This window comes from Candoia aspera, chromosome 8, assembly GCF_035149785.1.
Source record: "Candoia aspera isolate rCanAsp1 chromosome 8, rCanAsp1.hap2, whole genome shotgun sequence".
Lineage (NCBI taxonomy): Eukaryota > Metazoa > Chordata > Lepidosauria > Squamata > Boidae > Candoia > Candoia aspera.
Window position 1 is genome coordinate 57,271,517 of NC_086160.1, and position 13,063 is coordinate 57,284,579.

General features: G+C 39.1%; 1 protein-coding gene across 1 annotated transcript; it reads right to left on the reverse strand.

Annotated features, from left to right (window-relative positions):
- Positions 1 to 1,534: 1,534 nt before the first annotated feature.
- CISD2 (CDGSH iron sulfur domain 2) lies at positions 1,535 to 11,121 on the reverse strand. Its single transcript, XM_063310695.1, has 3 exons — positions 10,903 to 11,121; positions 4,609 to 4,823; positions 1,535 to 3,234 (listed from the first exon to the last, which is right to left on the reverse strand). The coding sequence occupies exons 1-3, from the start codon at positions 11,003 to 11,005 to the stop codon at positions 3,145 to 3,147; spliced, it is 408 nt and encodes a 135-aa protein (XP_063166765.1). The 5' UTR covers positions 11,006 to 11,121; the 3' UTR covers positions 1,535 to 3,144.
- Positions 11,122 to 13,063: the final 1,942 nt, after the last annotated feature.

Genomic DNA, 13,063 nt, shown 5'->3' on the forward strand with positions numbered 1-13,063 from the left:
ATCTATCAATTAGACCAGTGTTTTTCAACCCTGGCAACTTTAAGATGTGTGGACTGGTTGCAGAATTTTGGGAGTTGAAGTCCATATATCTTAACATTGCTAAGGTTGAGAAAATTGAGTTAGATAATTATGTACCAAAACATTTCTATAAGCAGGCAGTTTGAAAGATGTTAAATCTCATTCTCACCCAACTCCAGTAGATTTGTATATGTGTCTGATATGAAGACAAATGTGTAACACAGTGCTTACTTGGGCCTCAGTTAACAGATAAACTTAATGAAGATGGGATTATATCTTCAGATCTCCATCATATATTTTTGAAACAAGTACCTCAAAGGGCTAACTTACAGAATGTGTCCAAAATCCAGGACCCATGACTCCCATGGAATATAAATTTGGCAAATGTTATAAAACATTTTATGACATAAAAATTATCATAGAACATTTTATGATATAATACAAAATGTCATAAAACTTTTCCTGTGATCAACTCCTGATGTTTGACTATGCTATACAGTTCAACATGGACTACCCTGAAGGCAGATACATCTCTCCCTGAATTTTTAAGAACTTTTTCAATACGTTAGAAGTTCTGCCATTGTTGAAGGCATTGAGGAATTTGGTAAGGAAATCTCTCTGAAACGATGACCCAACAGGTGATGGGTTGTCTAGTATACTACTAAACCTCTCCTGTTTGTCTGTCTGTAACCTTCAATTGGGCAAAAAGGTACATCACAGGGCAACAATTTTTTAATCAGTGTACCTCAAATGGGCTAACTTAAAGAATATGTCCAAAATCCAGGGTGCATTACTCCCTGTGAGATTGAAATTTGGAAAAGTGGCGCTTAAGTGCCACTGCACCGCATAATTGTCATTTCCAATGCTCCCTGCCAGCTCCCAACAACTCAGTGGGGAAGCTGGCAGGAAGCCTGAACTTGGGAGGGAGGGAAGATTTCTGACGCTCCCTGACAGTCTCCCATAAGCAAAGTCAACAGGGAAGCTGGGAGGAAGTTGGAAGTCGCTCCCGATGCATTATACTGCAACAATTCTTGAGTCAAGGTACCTCAAATCCACCAACTTGCTTGTGGTCATTCTGTTTCTCTGTTTTGGTAAAGAAATATTTCTGAAATGATGACCCAACAGGTCTTAGTTTGTCTAGTTGGGAACTAACAGTCATCAGCTGAACAGGGCAGTTAAGAGCTGTATTAGGAGCATACAATGAACGCGTAGTGTTGAATTAAAATCAAATCTTGAATACAATACTTAAATGCTGAGAAGAATTAGGTTAAATATGTAAAGTGAGATGCTAGAAACTTCACAACAAATCTTAAACTGAAATTATCCTGAACCCCAGGTTAGTGTGTTTTATTTAAGTTTTCCCCAGATAAAAATGTCAACCCCAATCCATTTATCAGATCACAGAAGCTAATCAATTGCATCTCTAGCTTGGACCTTCTCAAATGTGTACTATTGCAGAGGAGTGCATGAAAAATTCTTAACATAAATCTTGTGACTCAAATATTAAGAGCAGAAGTTGCAGATGTTCTATATAATCCATTTATTTAACTCATTTGCCATTTTTTGACCAACTGAATTTCTTCCAGTTCATAGTGCATACTGTTGTGCAGTATCATACACTTCAAGGGAGATCCTTGGTCTCCATGACCAGAAATACAGAAAAATGCAAAAATTGCTTCTTAAAAAACAATGTGATCATAATGAAGAATATACAATTGTGTCATTTTTTAAACCAGAAATAGTATTTTTCCTCTAGAAAGAAACTGATAGTAAGCATACCATATCTGTACATTTCTAGCAACAGTTCTTCCATGGTAAATATGCAGACAAGGGATTTAAAGAATTAATGGAAATACTTGGGATACCAGAGATAGAATGTAAGTTTTACAAACAATCCCTTCACCAGGTAGGAAACCAACAAAGTAAACTGCTTTAGTAGAAAACTGGATTCTGTTCATGGAGAAATTCCTGGGATTCAGGAGGATAGAGAAAAGGAATCTACTTTTGTTTTGACTACATAACATCCTAGAATATTTTGTTTGCAGCCCAGTTCTTTGACGGGACAAACAGTTGGCACACAACTTCATCTAGGGGCCGTTATTGTTGCTTTATTGGTTTGCCTGATTCCTTTGGAGAAACTGGTGTTTTCCAGAGCATACAGCTTAATACTATATGGAATGTAGGCCATGACCACCTAATGTTACTCTTTCACATGGGAATCTGTATCTAACCATGTACAAGATGTACAGGTAGATTGGATATACAGGCCAAGAAGGATTGGAAAATATGGGAAAAACTATTAGACTATGGCATAAACAGGACTACATGAAGTTCAGAATACTGTACTGTTCATGAGCCATGAACTAATGTGTTTGGTGGGAGGAGCAGGTTTAGTAGCAAATAAGTTAATTACTGCATTTCATTCAATAGTCAGTAATTACTCAACACTATGAACGGTGTAAATAAAATATGTAGTTCTTGGATTTAAGTGTTCTATATTTCACAATATCAATACATAATACTGTATGATAATTTCTAAATCACAGACAAGCCAATTATGTATCACTTCTGAAAAGCAGAACACACTCTGCTACTAGTTTATAGATCTCTTTAATCATTCTCAAACAAGGATATCTGAAGTTCTGTATAAAAGTGATCCCTGCACACCCTCTATGTTCAAACTGAAGTACTGGCTCATATGCAAATTCTTAAACCCATGTAAGACCAAAATCATGATGGTCTTTGACAGCCTCCAAAAATCAGTTCCCAGTTTGGTGACAATCTTGCAGTACAGCTGGTTTAAAATCTGTATAAATCTGTAGTGTAGATGCACCTGTAGTTAGAATAGAGACTGAGACTGATCAATCGATCTATCTATTTAATTTTTGGTTACAATTACTGCAATTCTGGAAAGAATAATTCTATGACAGCAAAGCATATCTATTATAGTATCTTTTTGTTATATAAAACATATACAACACATTACCAAATGTCTAGCACAGTTTATAAATCTAAGATAACCTAAAATATACCAAAACTTAATCCTGTGATCATTACTAGACTGAAAGCTCTACATATATGTATATAAGTAGACTTCTCTTCAGCCACAGCATAGTTAGGAGTTTGCTAGACTTCTTTTTTCCTGAGTATTAAAGGGCCCACATTATCTCCTGTTGACTCGTTGTGTTTGTTGTGAGAGCCATCACAGACAGGGAACTGAAACAAAAAGGAAAAGAAAAAGTAGGAGACAGGGAATGCTACTAGTTTTAGGACTGTACTCACAATTAAGGAAAATGTTACCCTCAAAAGCATTAAAAAACGTAACTGAACACAATACATACACAGAATGGGTTGGTTGGCTAGCTTAGCTTGGGTTATAGGACAGAAGAGGATCAAGGATGAGAACTATCCAAAATTTAAACTGAAATCCAAATGGGATCTTTGGTGCTTTAAAATATGGGCTGTGTTTGCTCCATCCTCAGTACTGACTAAGAACCATTGACCAAGATGAGCATCTAATGTGTATTATTTAAAACTGTGGCTTAAATGGGGGGTGAGAGGTGTTCAGAAATGAAAAACTGCAAAAGATATTCTGTTCAAAATCTTTTCCTATTTAGTTCAACCATAACAATTGGCTAGGTTTGCACATGTTAAGATATAAAGTGTGGTTTATATCATAATGGGCTTGGTTTAAAATATGGTAAATTAATAAACCACATTAGTTTATTTTGAGAATTTAACTGGTACTGGCTGCTCTTTGCTTATATTCTCACCTTCCTCCTCTTAGTTCCACACCTGTGGTGACAATAAAATTATATTAAATGTTGTATACAATATATACAGAATTCTGCTCAGTGTAATCCACATGCTAAAAGAATTGAGTCATAGATGTCCAATTTGAACACATGTCAAATCATAATTAACAAAACCAAAATATTATTTGGTTCTATATCCAAATTAAACTATGGTTTGTGATCAGATGGCATAATAAGAGGTCATGATTTATAAAGGATTTGTAAAACAGTTGTCCTATGGCATGCTATCCCTATCTAGTTAGATGAAATGGACAAATCACATCTACACTTTAGTTGCTGTTCTTCTCCAGCAGATTCCCACTTCAGTTCAACAACATGTCAGAAGTTAAACGAAAGCAAAGAGCTTTAAATCATTTGAGTTATAAATCATGGTTAATACAAATGGATTTGCCAAGCTACCATGGCTACTCTAGTTGTCCATGCAATTTATGTGTTCACAAAAGCACGTATACAGTTCTCTGGCATCATCTTTCCCAATGATACTGGAGGACTATGCACAAAAATATTTTCCATCTACAGAACAGATTTTAAAATGCAGAAATTTACTAATATGCCATGAACACTAGTTCTGGCAAAATTAATAATAATAATAATAATAATAATAATAATAATAATAATAATAATAATATTCTTCACTAGTGGATAAGCAGTCTGCAGGAACACTCTACCCCCAAGTGTACTATCATGACTTTTAAAAGAAGCAAACCAATCTGTATCCTAAAAGACAAGTATCACTGTATAAACAAAAAGGGAACAGCGAATCAAAATAACTCACTGTTTTAGAGCGCCAGCATCTGCAGTACACTGCTTTAGTGTGACACAGATCCTCAATGTTGATTTCATTTACTACTTTGGGATTCTCCTTCTGGATCTTGAGATTAATCAAGCTGTCCTTCTGCTGTTTCTTCTTGGGAAGGAATGGGCGAATAGCAAGATATCCAAGCAGAGCAAGGACACCCAGGAAAGGCAGTAACCGTAGCCATTCTGAAACTAAGCACATGCCACAAGCATATTCTAGAACAGCATTCTGATCAACTTATTTCAACCTCCCCCTTCATTGCCAAGTGCTTTTGTTCTAAGGACAGATTACAAAACCCAAGCAGCAACTACTAAAAGTACTTCCCGGTCTCGCATCAGCCTTCTGAACCTCAGAAATATTATTTATATGTTGAATGGGCGATAGTGTAAAGGCTTAAATCCCTAGAGAATATGATAGCAGACAAAATGACCTTTTGCTTCTTTGTGGATCCCTTTGTTTTGATCTTCTTGCTCACAGGCCAAGGACATAAATGAGCATCATATTGACAGCTTGAGCACTTTCTAACGAAGGTTGCCTATCAGTGTTTGAAGCACAAACCAGAAAATGAGGACAATCTCTAGAGTGACACCCAATATTCAAGAAGGGATATTGTAATATAAAAGAATACAACCTCCTTCAGTGCTCCAGCTGTTGCTAAACCGTAACTATCTTGGTTAAAAAGTCAAAGCCTTCTCTGAAAGCACCATGATGTGTATACATCATAAATTGGAAAGTTCTCAGAAAAGGACAGATTTTATCATTCACAAAATTCCACTAAGTAATTTGAAGCTAGCCTCATGTGGCCCAGAGTGGTAGGTGACAATGTCATGAGTACTGATGGTGAGCAGGAGGGGGCTCCTATCCAGGGGGGAAAACGCATGCGTAGTTTAGAGAATTTGAGCTGTCATTCAAAGAAACCCACAACAGATCCGCCTTGACTTTTGGGGTTTATCTGTCTGGGTTTTCCCACGCTTCTTCAGTTTGGTAGGATTGATGTCCTCACTAAGCAAAGACCATGCTGAGACGAGGAGGAAGTCTCTAGTGTTTTATTACTGCTATAGTAGACAGAAAATCCTACCAAACTGAAGAATCTGGATCTGGATATATATGGATCTGAAGGTGACCTTCCCTGTAAAATTGCTACATGAAAGTCCTCTGTTCCTCACAAACTGATAGCTAAAATTTCCGAAGTCACTCTGCATTCAGAGTCAAGAAAGGCAGGCTGAACAAGATTCCTTTTCTTTCAAGGCCTTTTATCCTCTACCCCATGCCGGCTTTTAAGCTGTTCTTACCACCTCTGATTTTTAACACTGTTAGCCACGTAGAGTCTACAGGGCCACTACTCATTTGAGCTGAAGCTTACTTATCTCTCCAAACTTCTGAATTTATTAGGCAGCTCAGGTTAGAAATGGGTCATAGCTGGAAGGGAGTATTTTTTAATGAATAATTGATAATAGATATGCCATGTCAATTTAGAAAAATAGCTCTGGGTAGACTTTCAAAATAAGTTTAATGTGTTAGCTGAATTAACTCATTTCCTGAGTTTGCCCAATCAAGTCAACTGAGTTCACACAATAAGCAAAATTATCCTCTCCCACATTAACCAAGGTTAAAGCTAACCAAGCTTATTATGCTGTGCAAATACAGCTACTAGATCTTTAACCAACCTAATTTAGTATGTTGTGTGTATCCAACCTCTGGACGGCAGTTTTGAGTGGGGGGGGGGGAAGATTAATATGCCATTTGGTAGATACATTTACACAGACGTATCCTTGTCTCATGCAGTTATCAGGAAAATTTATCACGGTCAGGAACGGGAGAGGAGAAGTGATCCTCTGTTAACCCAAGAAAGAGAATATAAGTGTTTGGCTTAGTTTCCCAAGAATACGTTCACACACCTTTCCTCCCCAGTTACTGTCACATAGGCTTCTATTGATCTCTTGGCTCAGACATGGATATTCCATCCACATGCTCTGCCTGGGGGAGGCTCCAAGAAAGAAGTCCTTTCCAATCTACCATCAGGCATGCACATGCACATACACGTTTCACATTCTTTTGATGATTTATTCTGTTGAGCCAATTAAAAATTGACTCTCTGATGTTAGAATCAATATACCTAGAATAAATACTCTAATGCTCTAGCAAGGGAATTTAGAGGCTCTTGGCTTTCATCCACATTGCTTCCTGCACCTCTGTGAGACATTTTACATTGTCCACATTTACAGCACACACAATTTCGTAACATTGACAAGTGCATACATCCAAGTGTCTATTGGAATCAGGCAGCATCCAAATTGAATAAAATTAAGTAAATAAGAAACAAAGACAAATGCAAGCAACTGCTGCATTTTCCCCATAAAGTTGCCATGAAAGAAAATATGAACAAGTGACATGGCTAATAGATCAATTTGCTGGAAGTCAGGTCTGAAGTATTAAAATGTCTTTCTTCTTGATGAATTAAAAGATAAATTACAATTTCCGCATAGCATTTTGCTTTCAAACTCATTCACAACTCCTGTCATTTTCATCCCCTAATACCCTATTAAACTGTTACAAGCAATGTTCATATAATATGCTTAAGTAGGTCAAGGGTACATTTTGTTGTGTTTATTCGTTCAGTCGCTTCCAACTCTTCATGACTTCATGGACCAGCCCACGCCAGAGCTTCCTGTCGGTCGTCAACACCCCCAGCTCCCCCAGGGATGAGTCCATCACCTCTAGAATATCATCCATCCACCTTGCCCTTGGTCAGCCCCTCTTCCTTTTGCCCTCCACTCTCCCAAGCATCAGCATCTTCTCCAGGGTGTCCTGTCTTCTCATTATGTGGCCAAAGTATTTCAGTTTTGCCTTTAATATCATTCCCTCAAGTGAGCAGTCTGGCTTTATTTCCTGGAGTAAAAGGGTACATTTGCGAACCATATTAACCTTGGTTAGATTTTAGTGACATAGTGTGCTGTGTGATGCTGGGCCATTTGGTTAGTTTATGGTTCACTGTGTTGTGAAAACTCAAAAAATGAATTCAGTAGCCAGGTTATGCATGTTTTATGAACAGTCTCACACGTATACCATATGCTCATCTTACGTTCAGCTCCATTACCATCATCTATCTGAAGATCTTGACCTTGCCTTTTTTTCCTGTAGCCCCTTATTTACCAATCTGCATTTCAAATCCCTTCTCAAAACCAACCTGTTGCAGCACCTGCCTCTGGAATGAGGTTCCCCTGAGATCTGGGTAACTACTACCCTCTGGCATTTTGCGGGGCTCTGAGGACCTGGCTCTTCGCCCAGGCATTTTACCTAGGGTGGTTGAAGCCCCTTCTGAGTAGTGTGTGTATATTTTCATTGTTGCCCTGTTTTCCCATCTTTTATTGTCCTTTATTCTATATAGCTCCTTTATTCTTCCTGTCATACGGTTTTGTTATTTTTTCTGGTTTTTTACTTTGTGAACTGCCCACAGTCACTAGGAGTCCAGTAGTGTAAAAATTCAGTACTGTAAATAAATATCTTAATCATGAAGCCTTTGGCATGGTTTCCTAATTTCCATATCCAACTATAATGACACTGATAAATAATAGTGATCCTACATCAGGCTAAGCAACACCATACATAAGTAATTATTATTAGTGTCATGTTTATAACCCACCTTTCCCATGGGGGCTCAAACCAAAACATGGGCTGCAAAAATCCAATTGGTAGGTGGCATCAAATAACCATTATTCAGATTTCTGCCCCCCAGGTATGGTACTTCTAACTCCAAGTGGTTTATATGGGTTTATCTCACTATCATTCTGTGAGAAGGTTGGGCAAAGCTTCAATGAGCTTTGTGATCAAGTGGGAACTTGAGGTTGGGTCTCCTCAGTCCAAGTCCGACCTCTTGACCATTAGATTACCATTAGATGACTAGTAAACCACAATTGGCCAGGTTCATGCAAGATGCTAACCCCAAAGCTAACAAACTATATTTGTTTACTATGTTGAATAAATCCTGTCAACATATAATTAAAGTACTTAAATTCACCCATTGACCTAAGCCATTGTGGTTTTTCACAAATTGTGGTTAAAACAAATCATGGCTCAAATGACATGAAGCCACAAACACACAAACTGTAATACAAATTGCTGTGGTGTATGAATCCATATCTGTGTGACATCTTGTTGGGTTATAATTGTGTGTTGTGTACCAAGCTATTTATTCCCTTGTCTTTTTAGTTGCTTCCCCCATTTCAAATTTCAAACTTCATGGGTATGGACTTGCTTTCTTTGAATAACAATGTACAGTACATTCATGGTACCAAAAATAGATATAATAATCATATCCACTCTTTGCAGTGAGAGATGAATTAGATATATGAGAAATAGAAACACCACTCAGGACAGAAACATGCACAGAAAAAGATCATAAGGGCACAGTTACCCATTCATATAACCATGCCATTGTAAGAATGGAAGAGTGATTAATGAAGAACAGAGTAACTCATCTCCACTAAAGAATGTTGGCTATAGGTAAAGTAAAGGTTTTGACATTAAGTCCAGTTGTGTATGACTCTAGGGGGTGGTGCTCATCTCCGTTTCAAAGCCGAAGAGCCGGCGTTTGTCCGTAGACACTTCTGTAGTCATGTGGCCAGCATGACTACAAAATCTGTTGTGTCATATTATCAATCGTTATTGCTTATTTACATTATTATTCCACTACACAGAGTTCCCTAAGTGGCTTCAATAAACCATCAAAACTATTTAGATACACAGATAAAACTGTAAAAGCAAACCAACCTAAACACAAGACACGTAATTCCATAACCTTAGCTTCTATAAATACGATTTGACTATTAACCTTACATTGCTCATAAATACACACTGAAAGGAAAGAGGATAAAATCCAAGAAATTTCTTTTCTTTAATTTAAAATCCTACGTATTACAACTGAAGGAAAAAATGAATGGGTGAAATTCCTATACCATTTTTCTTTTACGTATTATATAAAGTCTTCCTTAGGTTCCTAGTGATTTCATAGAGGGTTTTGGCAACAGCATGGAACTGGTTCTATTCTATCTGCAGCCCTAGTATTATGTGGTGATCGCCCTACTTAGCTTTTTTTAAAAATTAATTAATTTATTGGGTTTTGAGGTTGCCCAGCTCTGAAAAGACACTGGGTGGTTTACAATATTTAAAATGCACAATTTAAGGTACATACTTAACTTAAAAATGGACAGTTAACTTAAAAAAAAATACAACCAAGATGCTGTCATGTGCTGGGAAGCGACATTATCTACAGTGGCATTTAAATGTGCCTAAAGTTGCACTGTAAAATGCTTTGGAATTTGAAAGTAAAGAAGACAACTCTTTAGAAATAGAACTATTTTAGGGTGTGATTTTTACAACCCATAGATACAAACCACAATGATGAAGCAAGCATCACAACGTTATGATCCAAACCTTAGCCTTTTGTATTTGCATTCTGAAGTTGGATGCAAGTCAGTCGGTCATGTATTTCTATCATAAGATCGCAAAGCATGTTTTGACATTCTCCGCCCAGCATGGAGGCCTAAAGGCCAACCTGGCATCACTCAGATACAGATTTATGCACTATGGTAAACCATATTTTATTACAGTTTGTGGCTTCATGTGTTGTTTGAAGCCAGCTATGGGGTTGTAAAAAAATAAATCAGGTAAAAACAAACCATAGGGCTGTAAGCTGTGTGAACCCAAGTTACGTTTTCTCTGCTGGAATACCAATTAGTATTGTATTTTCCCAACCCCAGAAGCAATGTTCTATATGCTTTGTAAGCCACCATGTGAAGCCATAGTTTATTATGGCTTGCTCCAAACTTGGCAGCTGCAGAAAGGAGGAACCAAGATGCCGTATGCCCACCTGGGATGCAGCAGCATGTGGCGGAAAACTGGGCACTGTAGTCCAGCACATCTACAGAGTGCATTTGGAGAAGGTTGCTAGTGTCAGTTCCACTGAATCTAAGGGAGCTTACTTCTGAACTGACTTATACACGCGTCCATTCTTAAGCGAAGCGGAGGACAAACGCCGGGTTTACAAGAAATTAGGTTATTCCATGATCGTCCTAATACAGGGTAAGTCAGGCTTGTCCAAAGTGGCGCAGGTCGTCTTCCAGTAACTCCGGCGACTGGGAACGGCGGGGAAAGCAGCGCAACCACTGCACGCCAGGAAGACAAGCGCGTGCGCCGCGCCGTACCCAGAGCCTTCTACACCACCCCGCTCGAGCCCTCCTTTCCTCTTCCCAAACAACCCTGCCTTCTAACCTGTGAGTCTCAGGAAGCCGCCGACGGTCTCCGGCAGCGGCAGGCGCTTGAGGTAGGCAGGCAGCTGCACTTTTATGATGCGGGCCAGGCTATCCAGCACCATGGCGCCGGGCCGTGCTTCGGCGGAACGAGACGGGACGGGTCGGGACACTGCACGGTTACCCCCGGCGCGCGCGCTGAACTTTCATGCCAGGGTCGGACTTTGCCCTCCTTTCCTTGCACAGAAGCAGTGGGTCTCCCCGCCACCGAGCATGCGCGTGACCGGAGAACCTACCAAGGAAGGAGGGCGGCGCGGAACGAGAAAGCAGGGGAGGAGCAGGCTGGGGCTGGCCGCCCGCCCTCGGGCGAGGGTGCCGTGGCTCTTCCCAGCGGCTTGCCAGGCGTTTGACGAGCCGGTAGCCAGAGAGGGAGGAAACCCGGGAGCTGCGCAGGAAGGCGTGAAAAGCTAAGGAGGATCCCCCTAGCTAGGGCTTGCGAAGGAGAGTAGGCCGGACTAGGAAGCAGAAAAATCCCTTGGAAAAAGGCTGTGGCAAACCAGCTACTTGTGTTACGTTGCTGGATCGAGAGAGTTGAGCTATTATTTCTGCGCCACAATAAACACTTGCAAATAAATACTATGTAACTGTGTTTCTATAAACCTACCAGCTCTGCGCTGCAGTGATCCAGGCGACCACTGGAAGGTAGGAAACAGTTACAATTTTGTGTAGCTATTTTCTGCCATCTGGAGGTTGTCCCGTTTTATTTATGTGGACATGTTGACCCGAGAAGCTGAGCTCGACTCGAGGACTTACTTATTACTTACTTATTTTATTTATTTGTTTTACTTTTCTATATGGAAGGAGAGACACTTTTCATATCAAAAGTTATAACCAAGTCAGGCTGCGGCCTTAAACTGCTTCCGCTAATCTTCATCAAAACAGCAAAACAATTTCTTACAAAAATATTCAGGTTGGAATCATGGAATTGCAATTGTGGAGAAATAACAAGAGGATTGCACTTTTGATCTAGTTAGTAGAGCCCCCACGCCCGCCCCGGATGAAATGTGGCAGTCAAGGTAGACCTTGGAATACTTCGTTGCTTCTAATTTGCGTGCGTGCGTGCGTGTAATGACGGTCCTAGACCTGGCTGCTTATATATCTCAGCTGTTTTTTTGTTATGTTATATTTTCAACCAAAAAAGCATTCAAAATCATTTGCTTGTTCCTTCTGGGCAGCAAGCTTTGGGAGAACCCCTAATATAAGTACACTCTGTACCTGATGATGAGATTTACTTTGCATGTCTAGATGCTCTTCCTCCCTCTGGCTAAGAAGCTAATACCCATTTGGGTCAAAGATCAGCCTTTTCCTTTGGAGGGAGAACTCTTAACTGTTTTTTCTGATAGAGTTCAGGTAACTCAAATTTGAATTCTCGGGATAATTTTAAGAATCTTACTGTAAAGTGTTATAAGTGGATACATTTATGCATAAACATCATAGGAATCTGTAACAATACAGATTGTCAAAACGACATGTGCATTGTGATGTCATCAGGCAAATAATACAGCTGTGTAATTTGTATCATGACTTTTGATACTACATAAGGCATGTCATTGTCTCCTTGATTCCCTATGAATGCCCATGATAAAAGTATTTAATCTTCAATCCACTCCATGTCTCAAAATGAAGAATTAACTGTGGATATCACTTTATAATTCATTTCACAAAATTTGGGAAGACAAGTGGATTGTTTCGTTTTTCCATAGAATGCTGTGTGGACCTTAATACTTTCAAAGTAAATGATGGTTTATGGTTTAGTATATTGTGCAAAGTCAGCCAATTGTTTATTCAGCTTATCATAGCTAAAGGATGAGGCAGATCCAATTGCACCCAGTAGGAAATTCCTCCTTAATAAATTATTTGGCTGAATTCACAGATTGTCTTAAACCTCAGAGCACAGTAAGCTAAAATGAAAGAAACCACATTGTGCTGTGGTGTGATGCATAAAGCCAGCCTTTGTGGTCCCATTTTATTAATAATTTTGATAACTGTCTTTGCATTCTGAAATGATATTGCCTGCTTTTCTTCAAAAGAAAAATCTTGCCATTAAATTAAAACTCAAATACCTTGGAGAACTGTTAAAAACAGCTGAGTATACCATATATAGCTGTGTATACCGTATATAG

Coding starts and splice junctions, on each gene's coding strand:
- CISD2 (XM_063310695.1), bottom strand. CDS start 11,005: ATGGTGCTGGATAGCCTGGCCCGCATCATAAAAGTGCAGCTGCCTGCC. Junction 4,824..10,902: donor CGGCTTCCTGAGACTCACAG/GTTAGAAGGCAG, acceptor GCATGTGCTTAG/TTTCAGAATGGCTACGGTTA. Junction 3,235..4,608: donor GATGCTGGCGCTCTAAAACA/GTGAGTTATTTT, acceptor TTTTTGTTTCAG/TTCCCTGTCTGTGATGGCTC.